The following is a 21,034-nucleotide window of genomic DNA, read 5'->3' as shown; positions in this document are numbered from 1 at the left end:
AGTGGATGAGACTTGACTAGGAACGAAAAACACTTTTGTTTCGCGTTTCCCCGCCGTGAGATTTAGTCGTCGTAACGAAATTTGCTGCCAGATTTCAGGCTGGCAGTGCGTGGAGCTGAGCGAGTTGGTAACATATTTGAACTATTATCAACATTTTAATGTTGTTTATTATTTTTTTTCTGCCCAGAAAATATAAGAGTAAACTTTATAGATTCGGAACTAAGCCTGTGTATTTCATGCCTCTTGTGAACTAGCGGATTTTTTTTGACCGGGCAGTAGGTGCCACGACGCTAAGGATTTTATTTATACCTGTTTGAAAGTTTTCTTTCTGCATTTCCGAGCCATCCTACAAGGATATCAAAATGGGCATATTAGAAAAAATATCTGAAATTGAGAAGGAAATCTCACGAACTCAAAAAAATAAAGGTAAGAAAATACTGCTAGTGTGCGTGAATGGGGGCTAACGTTTAAACGCGAGGTGCAGATTTTAAAAATGTGTTCTACTTCAAAACATTTTTTGATTTTTATAAAGAATTGTTTCCTGTACCCATCAGAGCTGACTAAAATTCAAAAACAAAAGTTAATTAGCCATTTTACACTCTTTTGCCTATATGGACAAGTTTTACATATTATTTTAAAGTGACCAGTTTAATATTTTTTGCAAGAATGAAGTTTAAGTTTAAAATACTGGTGTTATAAAGGTTAATATACCGGTACTTAATTCGTTAAATTAATAATGATGTTATTAATACTGTTTTTATCAGAGTTTTTCATTTTTAACACTACAGTAATCACACGTTTGTACATGTTTTCCAACAGTCAACATGATGTACTGTATATCCAATTGAATTGTTAAATGATGTTGTCGTGTTTATGTATGCTTTGTGTTTTTGTTTGCAGCCACTGAATACCACCTGGGCTTACTAAAAGCAAAGCTAGCTAAATATAGAGCTCAGCTGTTAGAACCCTCAAAATCCGGTGGAACAAAAGGTGAGGGGTTTGATGTCATGAAATCTGGAGATGCAAGAGTTGCACTTATTGGGTTCCCTTCAGTGGGGAAGGTAAGGCATGTCATACTTCATTATATTATATGATCATCCATAAAGCTGCTGAATCCATCCATATCTGAGCCTGCATTTTCCATTATGGTGTTGTTGATAGGCAGAATCGTCTTTGACAGCAGTAACTCTGTTCAGAAAGGCAGTGCATTGCTGGGTCTTTTACACATCCACAGGATACCTTAATGTGTATGTCTCATTTTTGTGTGTAGAAACTGAAATTCCATGAGAAAGCCCTTTTAAACACAGGGAGAAAGTGCAGCACCTGCCTGTATGGATTTTGACCAATCGGTAGAATTTGGGCCCATTTGTCTGTCAGGCAGCACAGTTAACTACCACACAACTGTTCTTTCCTACATGTTACAACTAGGGTGTTGTACCGTGTTAGCCATTATGAATGTAGAGAAAAGCCAAGCAAAATGACACCTTTTATTGGCTAACTAAAAAGATTACAATATGCACGCTTTCGAGGCAACTCAGGCCCCTTCTTCAGGCAAGATGTAATTACCTGAGTTGCCTCGAAAGCTTGCATATTGTAATCTTTTTAGTTAGCCAATAAAAGGTGTCATTTTGCTTGGCTTTTCTCTACATGTAACAATAAATTTTACAGCACAGCATTTTTTATATTTTACCATTCAGTTTTAAAGATGATGTATTGGTAGGTTCAGCATTTTGATAGTCACCAAACAATAGTAATTATTTTTATTAACCAGAATTGGGAGTTATGATACATTGTAACTAAATACTAATACTTTTTTGAAATTGTAAAAAATCAAATTTTCAGTTAGAGGATCTGTACAAAATTTTTTCAAAACTTGGCAGGATTTAATCAATATTATTTTAGAATAAGAGAATTAACTATTATTGCATTTAACTCCCTTCTCCATCTCTTATTTATATAGATATTTACTTCTCCCCTTCTTTTGTCTAATTTTGCCTTATTAAAAAGCTTAAAGAAATTTTCCTTTAGCTAAGCTCTCCTTCTCAGGGATGGGGTTTGATTTGTTTTCAAATTTGTTGGGTTATAAATTGATCTGTTTGTATGGAATGATTACAATGAAAATTAATAAAATAAAAATATAAAAAAAAAAATATAAATACTAATACTTTCACACACAAATATTTATATATAATATATATAAAATATACATACATATACTAGGGTGGGCTAGCCACTTCACGGCACTGTCACTCATGTATGGGGAAGCGGATGTACAATTTAAACAGATTGTTATTTTCATGGGAATTGTTGCATATGCATAATAGACCTAACTATTTTACATTACAGCGAGTAATTAACCATAGTAAAAAAATGGTAAAACATAAATTGAAAGATAATTATGTTTTATGTTGTATTAGAGGCATTCATTGCATTGCACATTTTCGTTCTATTTGGCTTTGAAATTAACTCGCAAATACTTTTTAAACTTACACTTTTACTGTAAAACGTAACTCTTTGTCAATATCGTATTGAATTTTGATTCCGTGTTTGGAGTTACATCGTGACAACGCAACATTTAACTGCCCATGAGTGAATATTGTTTCTTTCTCTCTAGTAAATAAACCAACTTTTTCGAATGTTTGTCCCTGTGATTTGTTAAATGTCATAGGAAAAGCTATTCTAATGGGAAACTGTAAACATTTTAATATGAATGGCAAATCAAGATCTCCTTTGGTGTCTAATGTTATCCATGGAAGATGTACCACATTGACTTTCTTGTCGCCTGTTAAAATTTTACATGTCTCATACGTAAACACGACTCATACCTAAATTATGCAATAACATTACGATACATCCTTCTTTCAACAGTAATTCGACCGGTGGAAGACCGGACAGTGTTAATGGTTGTAAATATTTTACATATATATATGTGGTAGAATATCTACAACCGTTAACACTGTCCGGTCTTCCACCAGTCGAATTACTGTTGAAAGAATATCTACAGTGCATCTGGAAAGTATTCACAGCGCATCACTTTTTCCACATTTTATGTTACAGCCTTATTCCAAAATGGATTAAATTCTTTTTTTTCCTCAGAATTCGACACACAACACCCCATAATGACAACGTGAAAAAAGTTTACTTGAGATTTTTGCAAATTTATTAAAAATAAAAAAATTGAGAAAGCACATGTACATAAGTATTCACAGCCTTTGCCATGAAGCTCAAAATTGAGCTCAGGTGCATCCTGTTTCCCCTGATCATCCTTGAGATGTTTCTGCAGCTTCATTGGAGTCCACCTGTGGTAAATTCAGTTGACTGGACATGATTTGGAAAGGCACACACCTGTCTATATAAGGTCCCATAGTTGACAGTTCATGTCAGAGCACGAACCAAGCATGAAGTCAGAGGAATTGTCTGTAGACCTCCGAGACAGGATTGTCTCGAGGCACAAATCTGGGGAAGGTTACAGAAAAATTTCTGCTGCTTTGAAGGTCCCAATGAGCACAGTGGCCTCCATCATCCATAAGTGGAAGAAATTCGAAACCACCAGGACTCTTCCTAGAGCTGGCCGGCCATCTAAACGGCGATTTTGACTACAGCTCGAGGCCTAATTACGCATTCTGATTCAATTACGCATTCATTCAATACACCTATATCAGGTTTGTGGTGCTTATACTTATTACTATTCCATATTGTACTGGAACATTCATCATTCAATATTATACTATAGGTCTGGAAAATTCATCAACTAACAGTACAAGCCTGTACAGTAATGAGTAAAGCGGACTACAATCATTACAAAACAACTTCTTCGTTACTTATCATTTGTTCTTCATACACTGCTGACACAAACTCGTGCCCGTTTCATCTTACGTTGTCGAAATGGGCTCTTTGTCTAGTTTAGCCATATCTGTGTCCTCTTATCCAGTTGTCTATAATGAACAAAGGAGGATTTAACATTGTATGAAGGTTCTATTTGTAACTGATTATCCTGTGCCCAAAATTATTTTTTTTAATTATTAAATGAATCTTTAAGGACAGTTTGACAATTTTAGGTTGAACGGCATCCACAAGACAACTGTTGGTTTATACCAGAAATGCTGAGTTTTGAGGCCTGTTTACATGATTAAATATTATAAACGAGCTGTATATACCCGGCGTTGCCCGGGGCAGAAGTAACCTAATCGGTCAAACACTTACATATATACCAAAGTAAACCTAATCGGTTAAACAGCTTCATATATACAGAAGCGAACCTAATTGGTCAAACAGTTATGAATGTGCAGAATGATTTTACAAACATTATGCGTGTTAACAATCATTAAAAAGAAAAGATTGAGGAACTGTTCTTCTATATGTGATAGATTTTTTTCAGGACCCAGCTGTTTCATAACTAAACTACTGCCACCCCAAAGTAATGCCTAATAGTGGTTTTTGGGGTAGGTGTGGAATAAAAAGGGTGTTTTTTAGTCAGTAAGAATCTGACAGTACCCTTCAGTACGGGCTGAAGGGTGCCTATGTAAGGTTTTACATCCTTCCCGTATGGAAAAAAAAAACATACTAAACTTTTTTTTCATCATTACAGATAATCTCAGTCAAATCGAAGTACGCATTCTCAATTTATTTTTATCTAATTTTTACTTTTTCACAAAGCCATCCCATGGCAATTTGTATGAATAAACTTTTGCTAGAGAGTTACCAAAAGTTTATTCATGCACATATTTTAATACGGATAATCTATCTCTAATCAAGGTTCTCATTTTCATTCTAATTTAAAATAATAATAGATACTCATTTTTTTCTTCTGTTTTAGAAAAACCAATCTATGCCACCTACGTCTTCGTCAAGTCAGCTTCATCCAGCTTCATCACATATAGAAGAAGAGTTCCTCAATCTTTTCTTTTTAATGAGTGTTAACACGCATAATCTTTGTAAAATTATTCTGCACATGCATAACTGTTTGACCAATTAGGTTCGCTTCTGTATATATGAAGCTGTTTCATCGATTAGGTTTGCTTTTGTATTTATGTAACTGTTTGACCAATTAGGTTTGCTTATGTATATAGATTAGCTGTTTGTCCGATTAGGTTCGCTTCTGTATATATGAAGCTGTTTAACCGATTAGGTTTACTTTGGTATATATGTAAGTGTTTGACCGATTAGGTTACTTCTGCCCCGGGCAACGCCGGGTATATACAGCTCGTATATATATATATATATATATATATATATATATATATATACATATACACACATACATGCAGTTTTAATAACACAGAAATCAATATAAACATTAACATCATTATCATATGAGAATATGAAGTAATATATAAGAAGCACATTTCATATAAATATAAATTATTAAACAGTAAAATCTTCTTCTGTAATTTGCTACCGTGGCAATTTGTGTGTCTGTCCAGGATTTTAAATGACCTGTAGCTCGCAAACCGTTGCACCTATACACTTGAAATGTGGTACACATATAGTACGTCACGTCTACTATCCGCTTTATGGGTGATGATTGTTTTAGTCTTTTTATCTTTATTTATTTTATTGTACAATCAAGTCCTATCTGCGCACAGCAGGGCAGCCGTGGGCGGATGCGTATGGTGTATTCACTCGATGTTATCGTGCATTGCGCTGTCAGTGGTATTTTGATAAAAGAATTTGAACAACATATAAGGAGCGTATAAATTATTAAACAGTAAAACATTAACATTTAAGAAGTAAAGTTACATTAAGTACTACTGCTGTGCCTTCGGGTATACCTCATTTTTTGTTTGCCCATTACATGCTTAAATGTATACATTTTTTGGTGCACCTACCCGAGAACACGCGACATATAACCGAGCGTGGGAGAAGCATGGATTTTAAACACGCGTTGAGTTGATGTGCTGGTCTCCCTCGTGAAATAACTGGTAATGTTTGACTAAAATCTACAGCGAGTAAAACGACATTAGCTCCTATTTTTTTTTTTATGATCTCTGAGATGTTGCTTTTTTCGGTTCAAGGCTTCATAAGCTCTTTTATGTTGTATGGTGTACTTATCCCAAACCATCATCTTTGAATGTTGCAAGACTTTCGCCTTGTATGTAGATCGGGGGTAATTACATTCATTGCATTCCTAGTCTGAATCACAATGTGATTGTATGGGTGGTTACCTGGCACTGTAGGGTTGCCACCCGTCCTTTAAAATACGGAATCGTGCCGCGTTTGAGAATGAAATTGCGCGTCCCGTTTTGAATCAATACTGGACGGGATTTATCCCATATTTTTTTTATCATTTTTTTTTTTAAAGCAGCGTGTCATGCAAATCATCCCACACGCATTTTATGAGATGCCTCCTTTCCTACTTTTGATTGGGTAATACTTGATGTCATCGTTAGTTTGATTGGTGTTTTTAACTGTCCAGTGAGTAGGGCGTGTCTTTCAACCGTAAGCAGATTTTTTGCAGTGGTATCACTGACCTCGACGACGGCGACGTTATACGTCAAAAATAAATTACGATAAATGACGATTTTAGCGATACTTTATTACGACGGCGGCTACATAGACACGATCAAATAAAAACAAAAAAATCAAATAATCATTCTACATTTTCAAAACGTCGAAAAAACGACGGAATGAAAAAAAGGCCCACCCGACGACCCACTCATTCCATTTTTATATATATAGATTTGGAATAGTTGTAAAGTAGTTGCAGTCATTATTTAAAAAAAAATGATCAAGATGATTTCTAACAATTTGACAGTGCTTAATAATTTCTTTTACATTTTTATTTTCATTGGCAGTCTACTTTTTTGAGCTTGATGACATCAACTGCCAGTGAAGCTGCATCTTATGAATTTACTACATTGACGTGTATTCCTGGTGTTATTGAGGTACAGTAGTATTTTACAAATTAGATTATTTTATTTCTTCACATTTTTATTTCTTACATTTTTAATTTTTATGATTATGCTTTCTTTAATTATTGGTATCATTAGTTAAATACAGTACCATATCATAACATTTTCAGAGCCCGCTTAATTCAAAGCAGGGAACATCTTTTTAAATCATTACATGGTTGTTTAAATTAGTTCAGGCTAACATTTGGCAGATTATGTTGAGATTGTATTTAATTTTTTTATAAGATGTTCCTTCTTTGTTTTGACTGACTTATGGGCGTTAAAAACAAAGCAATCATGACTATGGTACAAAGTGTTATAAAGCATCTCTTCACAGAGACAAACAGAGGTTGAATGACAATCGTGTGAATCTACAATAAATTATTTATCGTAGACATAAAACAGGAAAAATCTGATCATGTAAATAAATTATAGTTGAAAGGGTTTATGCATTCAGTGCAAGATTAATACTTAAGACTGGGGATTTTAAGTCACTTTTTTTGGTAATGAATAGGGTCTAAAGATCTAACAGCTATGTGGAAGGCATTGCAGCATCAGAGTGCCAGGTCTCTGTCAACCATAAAACAAAAGTTAGTTGAACACAGAAAAAGACTGCCAGCATTGGACCTCATTTAGCAGACCAGAGAGTTTTGACAAAGGATGTTGCTGATATGGTCAGGAACAAAACGGGAATATACAGTATATTGCTAAGACAAACAGTTATCAAGTAAAGGAAAATCATAAATGGTTAAGTAATTCTGCAAAATTGCTTTAGAACTTCACATTGTGTTTTGGAGGTTGTGAAAAAACTATAAACAAAGTATGACTGTTTCAAATAATTTGTATATGTTGTTGTTGTATGTAAGTGTCAAAGCCATATAATTAGGTAACAGTGGACATTGCTTTGTTCAGGCTGATTGCAGTTTGAGCCAACTATGACCTAAAATCTAATTGGGCACAAAATGCACACACAAAAAAAGTTATTTCTGACATGTTTTAGTTCAAAATAAAAAATATAAATTTAAGACTGCAGTGATTGATGAACTCAGACAGCACCAATGCACTTTGTTTTTTAAAATTATTAAGTAATTAGAGTGATGTTTTAACTTTTTAAAATATTTCTTTTGATTCTCAGTATAAAGGGGCAAACATTCAGCTTTTGGATTTGCCTGGAATTATTGAAGGTGCAGCACAAGGTAACCTCTTCAATCAGTGTTTCTATTCAAGTTTAGTCTTCAACTAATTGTTTGCCTCAAATATAAATCTGTAATATCTAGTGTAATGTTTTAAATATTGATATATAGCATCCTAACTCTCCTGCCCTGCAGTACTCCCACAGCATTTAATGAGTTTTGAAGCTTATTTTCTTTGAATAAATTGATTCTGTAATAAAATACATCTTTTGCAAAGCTATATTTTTGTATGTCTTTGAAGAGAAAATTGAAGGGGTATATTCTTGCTTTTATATTGTTATATTGGTTTTGTCCATATTCTTATTCATTTTAATATAATTGTTATCTTTACACAGCATAAATAATTTAGAAATTACTTAGAAATGTGAAAAAATCAGCATATAATTATGTGTCTGCTTTGTCTTTTAGCAAATTTACAGCTTAATTACATATCAGGTATTTGACATAGTGATATGTTAGGTAAAAGCAATAACCAATAAAAACAGACATCGGGGTTAACTGGACATATTCTACTGTCTTTCCTTGATGAATACCATTAGTCCATTAAGGTCATTATCATAAACACTGCCAGACCTACACTGTTCAGATGCTATCACCAATCATACTTCTAATGATATGGCGAGGCACTTGGACACGTTATTTTTAAATGACAGTATTATCTTGCATTACACTTTTACTGCAGGTTACCACTTGTATTAAGGCAGTGTGACATTAAAAATAGTCCCATCAATGCCGCAAGAAATTTGTAAGAATAATGATAAATGTATTTTGGATAGAGTTAAAAAATACAGTTCCTCTGCCTTTGCTTTTAATGGAGTTGGATGGGGCATTTTTACATTTTAAATGCTTTATTATAAAAAACTGGAAGAAAACAGGTGCAGGGGAACAGACAGAAAGGAGATCATTGTGCAGTTGGAATACTGGTATTGGGTCACTGCCAACAAGTACATTTTATATTTCAACCTTCTGAATAATGGCAGTGATTTAAAATATACTGTATATTAAAACCATTTATTGAAATTTTAAAAGACATGTCAAATTAATTGAAACACATTTGAAGAAGCAGCTTTATTTTTTATTCTTATTTTAAGAAAATTATTTGAAGCCACTACATAGTATATCCTATACTAATAGTGTTGATTAAAACCTAAGTGTTGGTTTGTTCTTATTTAGAGTGAGCCTTTAAACTTAAAGATTTTTAAGGCAGCAGTTTTCTGAATTTAACCATGGTTATCAAGTGACCATTAAACTATCAGTTATTGAAATACTAAAGTATTTTATTATCATAGATTTACATTCTGCATGCATTTCCTCACTAAATGGTGATGGACAATCCATGTTGGAAATTATTTTAAGGAATAATGGTGAATGTATTCCAGCTTAACCAAGACAACAGCTGTAAATGCATTGATTGGGTTTGCATCTGTGACATTGTGATTCCAGTTAGATGCTAAATGTACTAAGTTGTGATAGAGGGTTAAAAGAGACATGCGCTCATGGAATATCATTCTACTGCTGATGGACACAATGCATTAACTGAGTGCCATCACCAATAGGTGCAATATTTTTACACTCTATTAATGAAAGAAAATTTTACATGTATATTCTAAAGGATACATCCAAAGAGCTGCCTATAAAGCATAGTCCCTTTATCATATTCCAAACATCCATACAATAAAAAAAAGAGCAAATTGGTCAGTGAATTGCTAAAGCTCAGAAATCATCTAGCAATATTTTAGTTGTGGTATTGCACCTCAAATTCATCGAGTCGTGTTGTTTAAGAAGTTATTTTTAAAATATAGCAAGGTCTAATTTGATAAAATTTTAGAATAAGCCTTTATATTGGGGACAGGGCATTCTCCCTTCTTTGTTCTTTTTAAATTTTTGCCCATGCTGTTGGCTCTCCTCTCTTTCTCTCAGGTGGGTTGTTGAATTCTGTTTTGTTAAGTTTGACTTCATTTGTTGGAATTTTATTTTCTTCCATGAAATTAAAAAAAATAAAAATAAAAAGAGCGTTTATATTTTTTTTTTGCAGGAAAAGGACGTGGAAGACAAGTGATAGCTGTTGCCAGGACTGCAGATGTTGTTATTATGATGCTGGATGCTACTAAAGGTGATGTTCAGAGGTTGGTTTCAAGACCTATTTGGATGATTGGAACCAAAAAGCAGTGCCTAGAGCAGTGTATTTTATGCCTTTAAAATGTAGTTCAGTTTATGAAACTGTTTAGTATTTTATATCATCAATAGGTGGCTGTAAGCCAGTGTTACCCTGATGGATAACTTGAAGCCTTTGTTAAAATATTATAGCCTGTTTAAGATATTAAAAATAAAAGTCTGTCAGGTAAATTGACATCTTGAAATACTGGATTCATTAGAGAATAGATAGCAATAATAGTGCAAGTTCAAATTCATTACTGAGCTTAATAGTAGGAATTTTTCCAATGCAGGAACTTTCTTTGAAGGAACCAATGAGCTCCTGTACAATTTATGCTCAGGGCCACTTGTGGTCCCTAGTCACTTTTGTGTGTTGCATTCCCATCGTGCAACAGGAACTGTAAGCTTTATGTAAATTATGTGATGTGCAAAGAAGAGTGATGAGGTGCTAATTGCGGCACAATTGGGAGTTCATGAGGAGACTCCTCCACCTTATTGCTTCGAAGCAATCATGATCTCACAGAAGATATTACTGCTTCAATGTGTACATGGTGCAGCGGACCATGGGGCGGCTAAGTAGAATGATGCGATGCAAAGTGTGGCACTCCATCATCACTGATAACTCCAAACTATTAACAGATTTGTAAAATGGTGTTGGTGCATGTGGTCAACCAATCAGCACAATTCATTGCACAAGCCATCCCATGATAGTCCCTGATTGAATGAAAAGTATATACCATTAGTAGGAAATAAAAAAAAGTACCAGGAGCTACAAATGACCCAAGTTCCAGTGGTAGGAATGCTACAAAGTCTCTGGTTCCTGAAAAAAGTTCCTGCGGTGGGAAAGAGCCAATTGTAAACATGAGCTTAACATGCGGTACTAATGTCTGACATTGGCCTTTTTGGCCGTGATTATTGCTTAATATATGCTGTATAGTAATTTTAGAAACCTTTCATTGCCACTTATCATGCTTGATAGGATGAAGGTCATACATTTATGTCTGTAAACAATATATACAGTATATACACAAAACATAACTGTATGCTTAACTTGATGAAGATTTGTTGACTGTTTATGCTTCATGTGCCAAAGATTAGGCTTTGTTTTTGTTGGTTAAGTTTTAAAAATGGAAAAAAATAGACAAAACAACCTTAAGAGGAGCATTAATAATTAAATAAAAACTAATTTTATTCCTTAATTTTTTCAATGAAGGAGTCTCTTAGAAAAAGAACTGGAATCTGTTGGAATTAGGTTAAACATGTCCAAACCTAATATATACTTCAAGGTAAGATCATGGAGGTTTTTGTTTTTTTTCCCCCACAAATAATGTGATTTTTATTTAGCTGCTTATTTCTAAAATGCAAATAGTATAATTGTAAGGCACATTGCAGTACATACAGATCTTCCACAACATTATAACATATTGTATAATATATTGTATAACATATTATATAATAGAATAACTACCTTTAAATAATACTCTAATGGGTGGTGATCATGGAAATGTTTCTTTACTGGGGCTAGCATATTCTAAATATATATTTAAATAATATGTATGACTTTGCATTACATGAATTGCAAGTTATCCCATCTCTAGGATATTAAGTGTTTGCTGGGTGCTCAGGGCTTTTTACAGGTATGATAATGGTCTGCACCCTTAAACTGTTTTGTTTCTTCTAAATGTAATTTCAGTTTCTAATTATTAATTATACTGTGTTCTTTTTATAGCCAAAGAAAGGTGGTGGTATTTCTTACAACTCAACAGTTCCTCTTACACAGTGTTCTGAAAAGCTAGTTCAACTTATTCTACATGAATACAGTATCCTTTTCTGACTTTTAATTCTGAGCACTCATTCATCGGTAATAATTTAGTTTAATTTAGTATGGAGCAAGTCTTTCGTGTGTATTTTTGATAGAAGCACAATCTGTTTAAAATAAAAAGAAAGATTAACATTGATTGATTGAAGAATATCTCCTCAAAGATAGTGTCCCATCATTGAAAGAGAAGGCTGTACCTTTGTCTGTGCTGTAAACAATAGAAAATTAAGCACACTATAGTGATGTTCTGAAAGAATGCCTTAGAACCTTAAGTACCTGACATCTAAAATACAGTATTTTTATGAATGCCTTGTCCCTGTATCCTTAGAGCTATGTCTTTCTCTTTGGATACTTAATTTGACAATGACTACACCCACCCTACACAGATTGTGAGCCTAGTGCATAATTTTTGTAAAGTGAGAGAAGGGACACTTGTAGTTGAGTGTAGTTGAGAAATGGTGATATGAGGGTTGGAGGAGGTGTGCTGAAGATTGAGAGGTTTACATGGTATAATAATTGGAACTGGATTTTCCACTTACCTTTCTGCTTCAGTATATGAAAGGAAATTCTGCATGCATGAAACGTCAACATGTAATTTTCTTTGTTAGGTCTGTGTATCACAAATGTTATTTTAGACAGAACGTGTCACTGAAATGTGAAAAGTATTTTCATAAAGATGCTAACCAGAAATCTTTAAAGCTGTGAGACTGATGTCAAAGAAATACCTTATTGTACCTAAGGATTAGGGTGAATTAAAGTGCAGGTACAGGTCCAAGGACATCATCTTGGAATATCAGATATGAAAACAAAGCTAAAAAGAACAAGCAGAAGTGTCATTATCACACAGATCTTGGCATTTTATTTTATTTATTAAAACTAGGAGCAAAAGTATATCTATTAGTTTTATCCTTAGTTCCCTCAGTGATATAGTGTTCAGGCCTAGTGTACATAAATGAAAATGGAAAAACAAGAAAATACAAAAGAAAAGTAACACATTTAACCTCAAGTTTTGATCACCAAGACCATGCCCAAACCACTGAACAATCAGCATGCCTAAAGGATGTAGGATGAACTTTACATCAAAACAAATTTACATCTAAGCAGATAGCAACAGCTAATGTTTTTGTAACTTCCTGCTATTGTGGTAGGCAGTGAAATAATTTCACAGCTGCTAAGTATTCTGGTAGTGTAAAAGAATTGTAGGCTAAAACAAGTATAAAGATGAGACTGGTCGTCAGAGGAGCATGGGTATTGCAACACACATAAAAAGGAGGCTTCTGTTGGCTACTTATCTGAGTGTGTTGTCTGTAGGAGGTGTTAGAGAAGTAAACAGTCTTCAAAGTTACAAAATGTCATCACTTGTCCACTATAATATGATCTGCCTGCCTCTGATGCTAAGATTCTGTAGGTACACATAAATAAATGCTCACTTCTACTTTCTTTTTGGTAACTTTATAAAAGGTAAAAGTGATTGATTGAGTCATGGGAGTGTAACTGTGTTTTGTGGGTTTTTTCTTTCTTTTCCTCATCTGTTATCTGATGTGGCTATTTAAATTGCTACTTAGACTTTTTTGGGGGTAGTAGGCCAATAGATTGTATCTAGAACAAAAAAACAAAGGATCCTTCATATAAGAAGTCATAATGTGCTAAGTATAATTTAAAATTTGTTTATATAAAAAAATCTTTAATTACATTTTACTTCAGAAATCTTTAATGCAGAGGTTTTGTTCAGGGAAGACTGCAGCCCAGATGAATTTATTGATGTGATTGTTGGAAACCGAGTGTACATGCCCTGTCTTTATGTAAGTATTTGTTTCTATTTGTAAGGCAAGATTGAAGTGTATCAGTAGGCTTTCAATTGTTCTAAGCTATATTAATTTTATTTATTTATTTTTTCTTTATTATTTGGTCTTAAATATAATCTAAACCTTAGGAAAATCAGAAAATCAGATTATAAACAACACAAACATAGAGATAGCTTTGCAAAAAGCTTAACGGTTTAACACATTTCATTGCATTTTTGCTCTTTTATGTCCAAGTTTTTTTTTCTTTAATTAATGTGGTTGTATTTGTATGGACAATGGTGGGAATCCTCTTCCATTTCTGAGATTTAATTGAATTGAACAGAGGCCTTCACTGAAGTAGTCTCAGTTCTCAGTCTTTCACAGTTCCCATCTAAATGAATTGAGTATGAGTTCAGGTCAATCTTCAGCTTTGGTGTGAAAGAGCTGTTGCAACACATCTAGACAGTATATTTTAAACTTTAGAACATCTGATACTTTTTACATTTTTATTACTCTAGTAAAATCTTTCCTCAAAAAGAACTGGAAAATGATTAATAACACTTTTATATATTACCTTTCTGGACATTTGTATACATAGCAATAAATAGGAAACCAGTCTTCTATCAATAATTAGGCAACTGCAGTCTTCTGTTCCCTCAGAATTTAGAGTCTTGCATTGATCAGTAGTGCAGGTGATAACACTTCTGCTACATTTTGCTGAATAGAAGCTCATTCATAGAAATAGACCTGTGAGAAGAATGGAGGACATGGCACGTAAACAGGAGCAATAAACAGAAGTGTGTTTAATTTAACTTGTTTTTTTATTTAGCTAAGATGTTTCACACAGTATGACCTATTGTTTATGGTATTTGACTTTAAGTCTCAAAGGCTTCTACTACTGATTCTCACTATGACTTCAGTAAGTCACTTTAGTGACCTGAGCTCACCTGTATTAAAATACTTACAGTGGTGTGAAAAACTATTTGCCCCCTTCCTGATTTCTTATTCTTTTGCATGTTTGTCACACAAAATGTTTCTGATCATCAAACACATTTAACCATTAGTCAAATATAACACAAGTAAATACAAAATGCAGTTTTTAAATGATGGTGTTTATTATTTAGGGAGAAAAAAAATCCAAACCTACATGGCCCTGTGTGAAAAAGTAATTGCCCCCTTGTTAAAAAATAACCTAACTGTGGTGTATCACACCTGAGTTCAATTTCCGTAGCCACCCCCAGGCCTGATTACTGCCACACCTGTTTCAATCAAGAAATCACTTAAATAGGAGCTGCCTGACACAGAGAAGTAGACCAAAAGCACCTCAAAAGCTAGACATCATGCCAAGATCCAAAGAAATTCAGGAACAAATGAGAACAGAAGTAATTGAGATCTATCAGTCTGGTAAAGGTTATAAAGCCATTTCTAAAGCTTTGGGACTCCAGCGAACCACAGTGAGAGCCATTATCCACAAATGGCAAAAACGTGGAACAGTGGTGAACCTTACCAGGAGTGGCCGGCCGACCAAAATTACCCCAAGAGCGCAGAGACGACTCATCCGAGAGGTCACAAAAGACCCCAGGACAACGTCTAAAGAACTGCAGGCCTCACTTGCCTCAATTAAGGTCAGTGTTCACGACTCCACCATAAGAAAGAGACTGGGCAAAAACGGCCTGCATGGCAGATTTCCAAGACGCAAACCACTGTTAAGCAAAAAGAACATTAGGGCTCGTCTCAATTTTGCTAAGAAACATCTCAATGATTGCCAAGACTTTTGGGAAAATACCTTGTGGACTGATGAGTCAAAAGTTGAACTTTTTGGAAGGCAAATGTCCCGTTACATCTGGCGTAAAAGGAACACAGCATTTCAGAAAAAGAACATCATACCAACAGTAAAATATGGTGGTGGTAGTGTGATGGTCTGGGGTTGTTTTGCTGCTTCAGGACCTGGAAGGCTTGCTGTGATAGATGGAACCATGAATTCTACTGTCTACCAAAAAATCCTGAAGGAGAATGTCCGGCCATCTGTTCGTCAACTCAAGCTGAAGCGATCTTGGGTGCTGCAACAGGACAATGACCCAAAACACACCAGAAAATCCACCTCTGAATGGCTGAAGAAAAACAAAATGAAGACTTTGGAGTGGCCTAGTCAAAGTCCTGACCTGAATCCAATTGAGATACTATGGCATGACCTTAAAAAGGCGGTTCATGCTAGAAAACCCTCAAATAAAGCTGAATTACAACAATTTTGCAAAGATGAGTGGGCCAAAATTCCTCCAGAGCACTGTAAAAGACTCATTGCAAGTTATCGCAAACGCTTGATTGCAGTTATTGCTGCTAAGGGTGGCCCAACCAGTTATTAGGTTCAGGGGGCAATTACTTTTTCACACAGGGCCATGTAGGTTTGGATTTTTTTTTCTCCCTAAATAATAAAAACCACCATTTACAAACTGCATTTTGTGTTTACTTGTGTTATATTTGACTAATGGTTAAATGTGTTTGATGATCAGAAACATTTTGTGTGACAAACATGCAAAAGAATAAGAAATCAGGAAGGGGGCAAATAGTTTTTCACACCACTGTATGTAACAATGGGAGTATTTCTAATTGTTCTATGCCATTCTGAAATGGTACAGTATTACCAAATGTTGACAATTCACAAAAGGCAAAACATAACTAGAACTTTTTTTACAGGTTTACAATAAAGTAGATCAAATTTCCATGGAGGAAGTAGACCGTCTTGCAAGAAGACCAAACAGTGTTGTGATCAGGTGAAAGATTATTTAATAATATTGAAACACGGTGGGGTTTTTTTTGTAATAAACAGATTTGTTAGATATGTTTATTAGATACGTTAGTCTCATTTAATGGAAAATGAACTTTTTTGTACTATGTGTTTTCTGAGAAAAGAAATAGGGACACAGTGAATTTTCGACTTTAATCTTCAAATTTCATCTTTAATCTCATAGTTTGTCTTGATTAATGACAAAAATTTGACTTTAATCTCTAAATGTCCATTTTAATCTCAGTTTTTGTCTTTAAAGCAGAACGTCTTAAACATCAATTTTAAGATGATGTTTAATTTACTAGAGTTTCTCAAACCCCATTATAAACTAAAGTACCACATTAAATGCTTCATGTTTTATGTGTTCCCCGATACCTTCATTAATCACTACGTGCTTCTTAAATGAGCCGCTTCTTCCACTGAGAGGAGCCGCAGGCAGCAATCGTCACACGGAATACATTAACTTCATGCAATTACAGCTCTCTGAACATTTAGAAAACAACATAGATTTATACTTAATATCATTTTAATGATGAAATGCATTAAAGCATGTGTATACTTAATTTAAATAATGTATATACTGTTAATAACTAAACATGTGGGGACACGGTGTTTCGGTGGTAGCACTGCTGCCTTGCGGTAATGGGGTCATGTCCTGAAAGTTCCTTACCTGGAGTTTGTATGTTTCCAGGTGGGTTTCCTTTGTGTGCTTCAGTTTCCTTCCAAAAGCATGCAGGTTATGGGATTTGGTGATGCTAAATTGATGTTAGGGTATGTGTGTGTGCTCATATTCACCTTACGATGAGCTGTTACCTTTGCATGGGATTGTTCCCGCCTCAGTCCCTATGCTTGCTAGGACAGGCATGACCCTGGATGAAGGACAGATGGATGGATGGAATAATTAAACATGTATAACAAAGAGTTTTCAGTGTTCCATAAAAGTTCCGGACACTCAAGTGTTTTAAGTCTATAGCTAGTTTTACTTTCATGAAGATGTTTATTGTGTGGTGATTGGTTATGTGGAGAAAGAAAACTGAAGGATAGGAACTGGGGTTTGTTAGGTTTGATAGAGACAGTATAGCTACAATAAAGAAAGCCCACTCAGAAAAACATCCATTGAATTCTGTTTTCGTGTCTCCGACTACCATCATTTAACATTGTTTAAATTAAACCAGTTGGATAACCATTCATATATCCAGCCTCTTGGAGGCTCATCACACCTGCCATAAAGGTTCTCTGAACTGAACGTACAGCTGTTTTTGCAGTCACTTTTTAGAGATATTACAGCAAGGTGTCCTGAGAATTTAATTGATGTTGTTCTGGATGTGCTTTCTTTATTGTAGCCACACTGTCTCTGTCAAATATACCAACCCCCAATTCCTATTTTTTCATTTTCTTTTTCCACATAACCAATCCCCAAACAATAAGTATCTGTAGTTAATGTAAAACAAGCTGCAAACTTAGAATAGCAATTCTTCAAAACTATTAAGGAACATTGAAAAACGTGTTTAATTATTTAGTCCATCTATCCAGGGTCACACCAGTCCCAGCAAGCATCGGGCGTGAGGCAGGAACAATCCCTTCATTGGATGTCAGAACACTGCAGGTCAATACGAGCACACATATAGACTAGCATCCATTTAGCATCACCAAATACCCTAACCTCCATGCCTTTGGAAGGAAACCCTCCAGGAAAACATACAAACTCCAGGCAGGGAACACCTGGGACGTGACCCCCTTACTGTGAGGCAGCAGCGCTACCACCATGCCCCTGTATGTTTAATTATTAACAGTATGCATTATTTAAATTATCGATGTATCTGTAAAATGTAATATACATCCTTTATCGTATTCCATCATTAAAATGACATCAAGTATAAATCTAAGTATTCCAAATGTTCAGGGAGCTGTAATATCATGAAATAATTGTATTCCGTGTGACGATCCCTGCCTGCGGCTCCTCTCAGTGCAAGAGGAATTCTGCATAAGAAGCACATAGTGGTTAACGACTGGGTCAGGGAACACACAGAATACAAAGCATTTAACATAGTACTTTAGTTACAATAGGGTTTGAAACTAGTAAATTTAAACATCAATTTTAAGTTTAATTTTACGACATTCTACTTTAATGACAAAATAAACTGTGACATTAAAATGTAACTTTCGAGATGAAAGTCGAAATTTTGACTTTAATCATAAACTAGACTTTTTTTTTCTTCTGTGGCCCTAATACACTTCCACAAAAAGTAGACTTGAATTAAAAAATAACTACCTTTTTTTTTTTTTTTTTTTTTTAAAGCTGTGGGATGAAACTAAATTTGGATTACTTGCTGGAGATGCTTTGGGAGTACTTGGCACTTATCTGTATCTACACAAAGAGGAGGGGAGGTGTGGATTCTAATTTTTTTCACATTTTTCCTTGTGTGTAAAACCATATCTGTGTTAGTGTCTTGCATTATGATTTTATTAATATGCCACATTTAACCTTTTCATTTTACACAGAGAGGCCTGACTTCAGTGATGCAATTATCATGAGAAGAGGAGCATCAGTGGAACATGTGGTAAGAAGATTGACATATTTTGTTTAGCGTTGGTAATCCTTTTATATATGAGAAAAACACCTAATAAATGTTTGAATGTAAATCTATTAAACTTTTTTGTCTAAAATAACTTTGAGATATGTTAAATCTGTTTTTCTAACTAAATAATGTTTTCCTTGTTTTAAGTGCCATCGAATTCATAGAACTTTAGCAAGTCAATTTAAATATGCTCTGGTGTGGGTAAGTATTATATCCTTCACTCTTTGAGGAACTTTTAAAAATGTAGAAAATAACAATATATTATGTACTTTTTTTTTTAAGGGAACAAGTACCAAGTACAGTCCTCAGAGAGTTGGACTGACACACATCATGGAACATGAGGATGTTATCCAGATTGTGAAAAAATAGCCAAATGTAAAAATATGTACACCAGTCATGCCTCAAAGAATCTTAGAATTCAGTCCAGAAAGTGACACAGAAATATTATTTAACAAAGTGAACACCAAAATAAGACTGTATACAAAGTAAAGAAGTCATATAAAATGTATATAAAAATGCTGATTTCTTCTGCATCTTTCAGAAATATACTGCAGATGTCAAATGCCATGTGCCCTAGTATTTTAATACAGCCTTTTTAATGGGAATTTATGAACTGAATGCATTACACATTATGAATTTAACTGCAAATTGGGAAAAAAAAGTTTTCTGAGAGGGAAGTGCATTCAGAGGATTTATACAGTGTATAATAAACCTACTCTAAATAATGCCTTTTGTGAAAGTTACGTGTTCTTAAGTCTAAATTAAATACTTAACTGCATTAGTTCTTACAAATGCCACCATGGCCATAGATCAGTGAATGCCTGATACAGAAAATACAAACTGTGTAATGTGATTCAGGTACAGCTAAGTGAATTAAAACAAAATCCAATACTCTGGGAAGTGAGACAAAATGCAAGAATTTGCCAGGACAGCTTTGCTAATGCTACTTTAACAATTTGTCTTTAAAGAAGGATTTGTGTCCTCAGTTAAAAAAATAAATAAATATTATACACCCTGGAATAGAATATTTTTTAATTTCGCCTGGAAGTTTTTTGACAACTCAATTTTAATTGCAATAAAAAGGAAAACTACTGAAATCATTTTGTTCATTTGCATATATTTTCAAGTTTTTTTTTTCTTCTCATTGGTATTTTTCTAAAGGTAACTAGTATTTATTTTATTACTTTATAAATCTTGAACACTGCTTGCATGCTCATGTCTACTTTATGTTTTGTGAAGGTTTATTGTGTTCTTTGAGGAACAGGGCCCAGCAATAAAGGTACATGAAATGTCTTCAAAGAACATTTACGTGGTTTTTCAGGCAATGAGATAAATTTCAATGTAAGGTAGCGAAACTCGCTAATTATGGTATTGGTCAGTGGTATATGCTGCATGCTGATTAGCACATACAAGTAAGAATATCTCTGTACTATGACAGTAATGACAATATAGATTGCATATATGTTAGCAGCTTTTGCAATAAGGCATGTTGGATGTGGTATATTGGATGTTTCCTTCAGTATTTAATTTGTCTGAAGGGTAGTGGTTTATTAACGTTAATACAACTTTTTAAACAGAAATTAACTTGAAGCATTTTAAAACTATACATGTAAGTAAAGGGGTTAAAGCCCATTTGATGTGACTTTCCAGCTTTCAACATTCTATAAGACTTGTGGGTCAGTCAAGAATATTGGGTTCCCCAGGTTTTCTTAGTGAGATACAGTGAAGATAAAGCCATCCACATATGAAATATTTTTTGAGCTAAAGCCAACATTATCTTCTTAATTTTTTTGTGTATTTGTTCTTCAGATACTTGTCCCTAGGGGGAAA

At 34.4% G+C, this 21,034-nt stretch overlaps 1 protein-coding gene across 1 annotated transcript; it reads left to right on the top strand.

Annotated features, from left to right (window-relative positions):
• The first annotated feature begins 39 nt into the window (after window positions 1–39).
• drg2 (developmentally regulated GTP binding protein 2) lies at window positions 40–20,307 on the top strand. Its single transcript, XM_028814432.2, has 13 exons — window positions 40–426; window positions 901–1,061; window positions 6,795–6,884; window positions 8,026–8,086; window positions 10,119–10,209; window positions 11,451–11,523; window positions 11,967–12,057; window positions 13,761–13,858; window positions 16,535–16,611; window positions 18,925–19,013; window positions 19,128–19,186; window positions 19,352–19,405; window positions 19,487–20,307. The coding sequence occupies exons 1-13, from the start codon at window positions 363–365 to the stop codon at window positions 19,571–19,573; spliced, it is 1,095 nt and encodes a 364-aa protein (XP_028670265.1). The 5' UTR covers window positions 40–362; the 3' UTR covers window positions 19,574–20,307.
• The last annotated feature ends 727 nt before the right edge of the window (window positions 20,308–21,034 follow it).

This window comes from Erpetoichthys calabaricus, chromosome 11 (genome assembly GCF_900747795.2).
Source record: "Erpetoichthys calabaricus chromosome 11, fErpCal1.3, whole genome shotgun sequence".
Lineage (NCBI taxonomy): Eukaryota > Metazoa > Chordata > Cladistia > Polypteriformes > Polypteridae > Erpetoichthys > Erpetoichthys calabaricus.
This window is presented reverse-complemented; position numbering and strand designations above follow the sequence as displayed.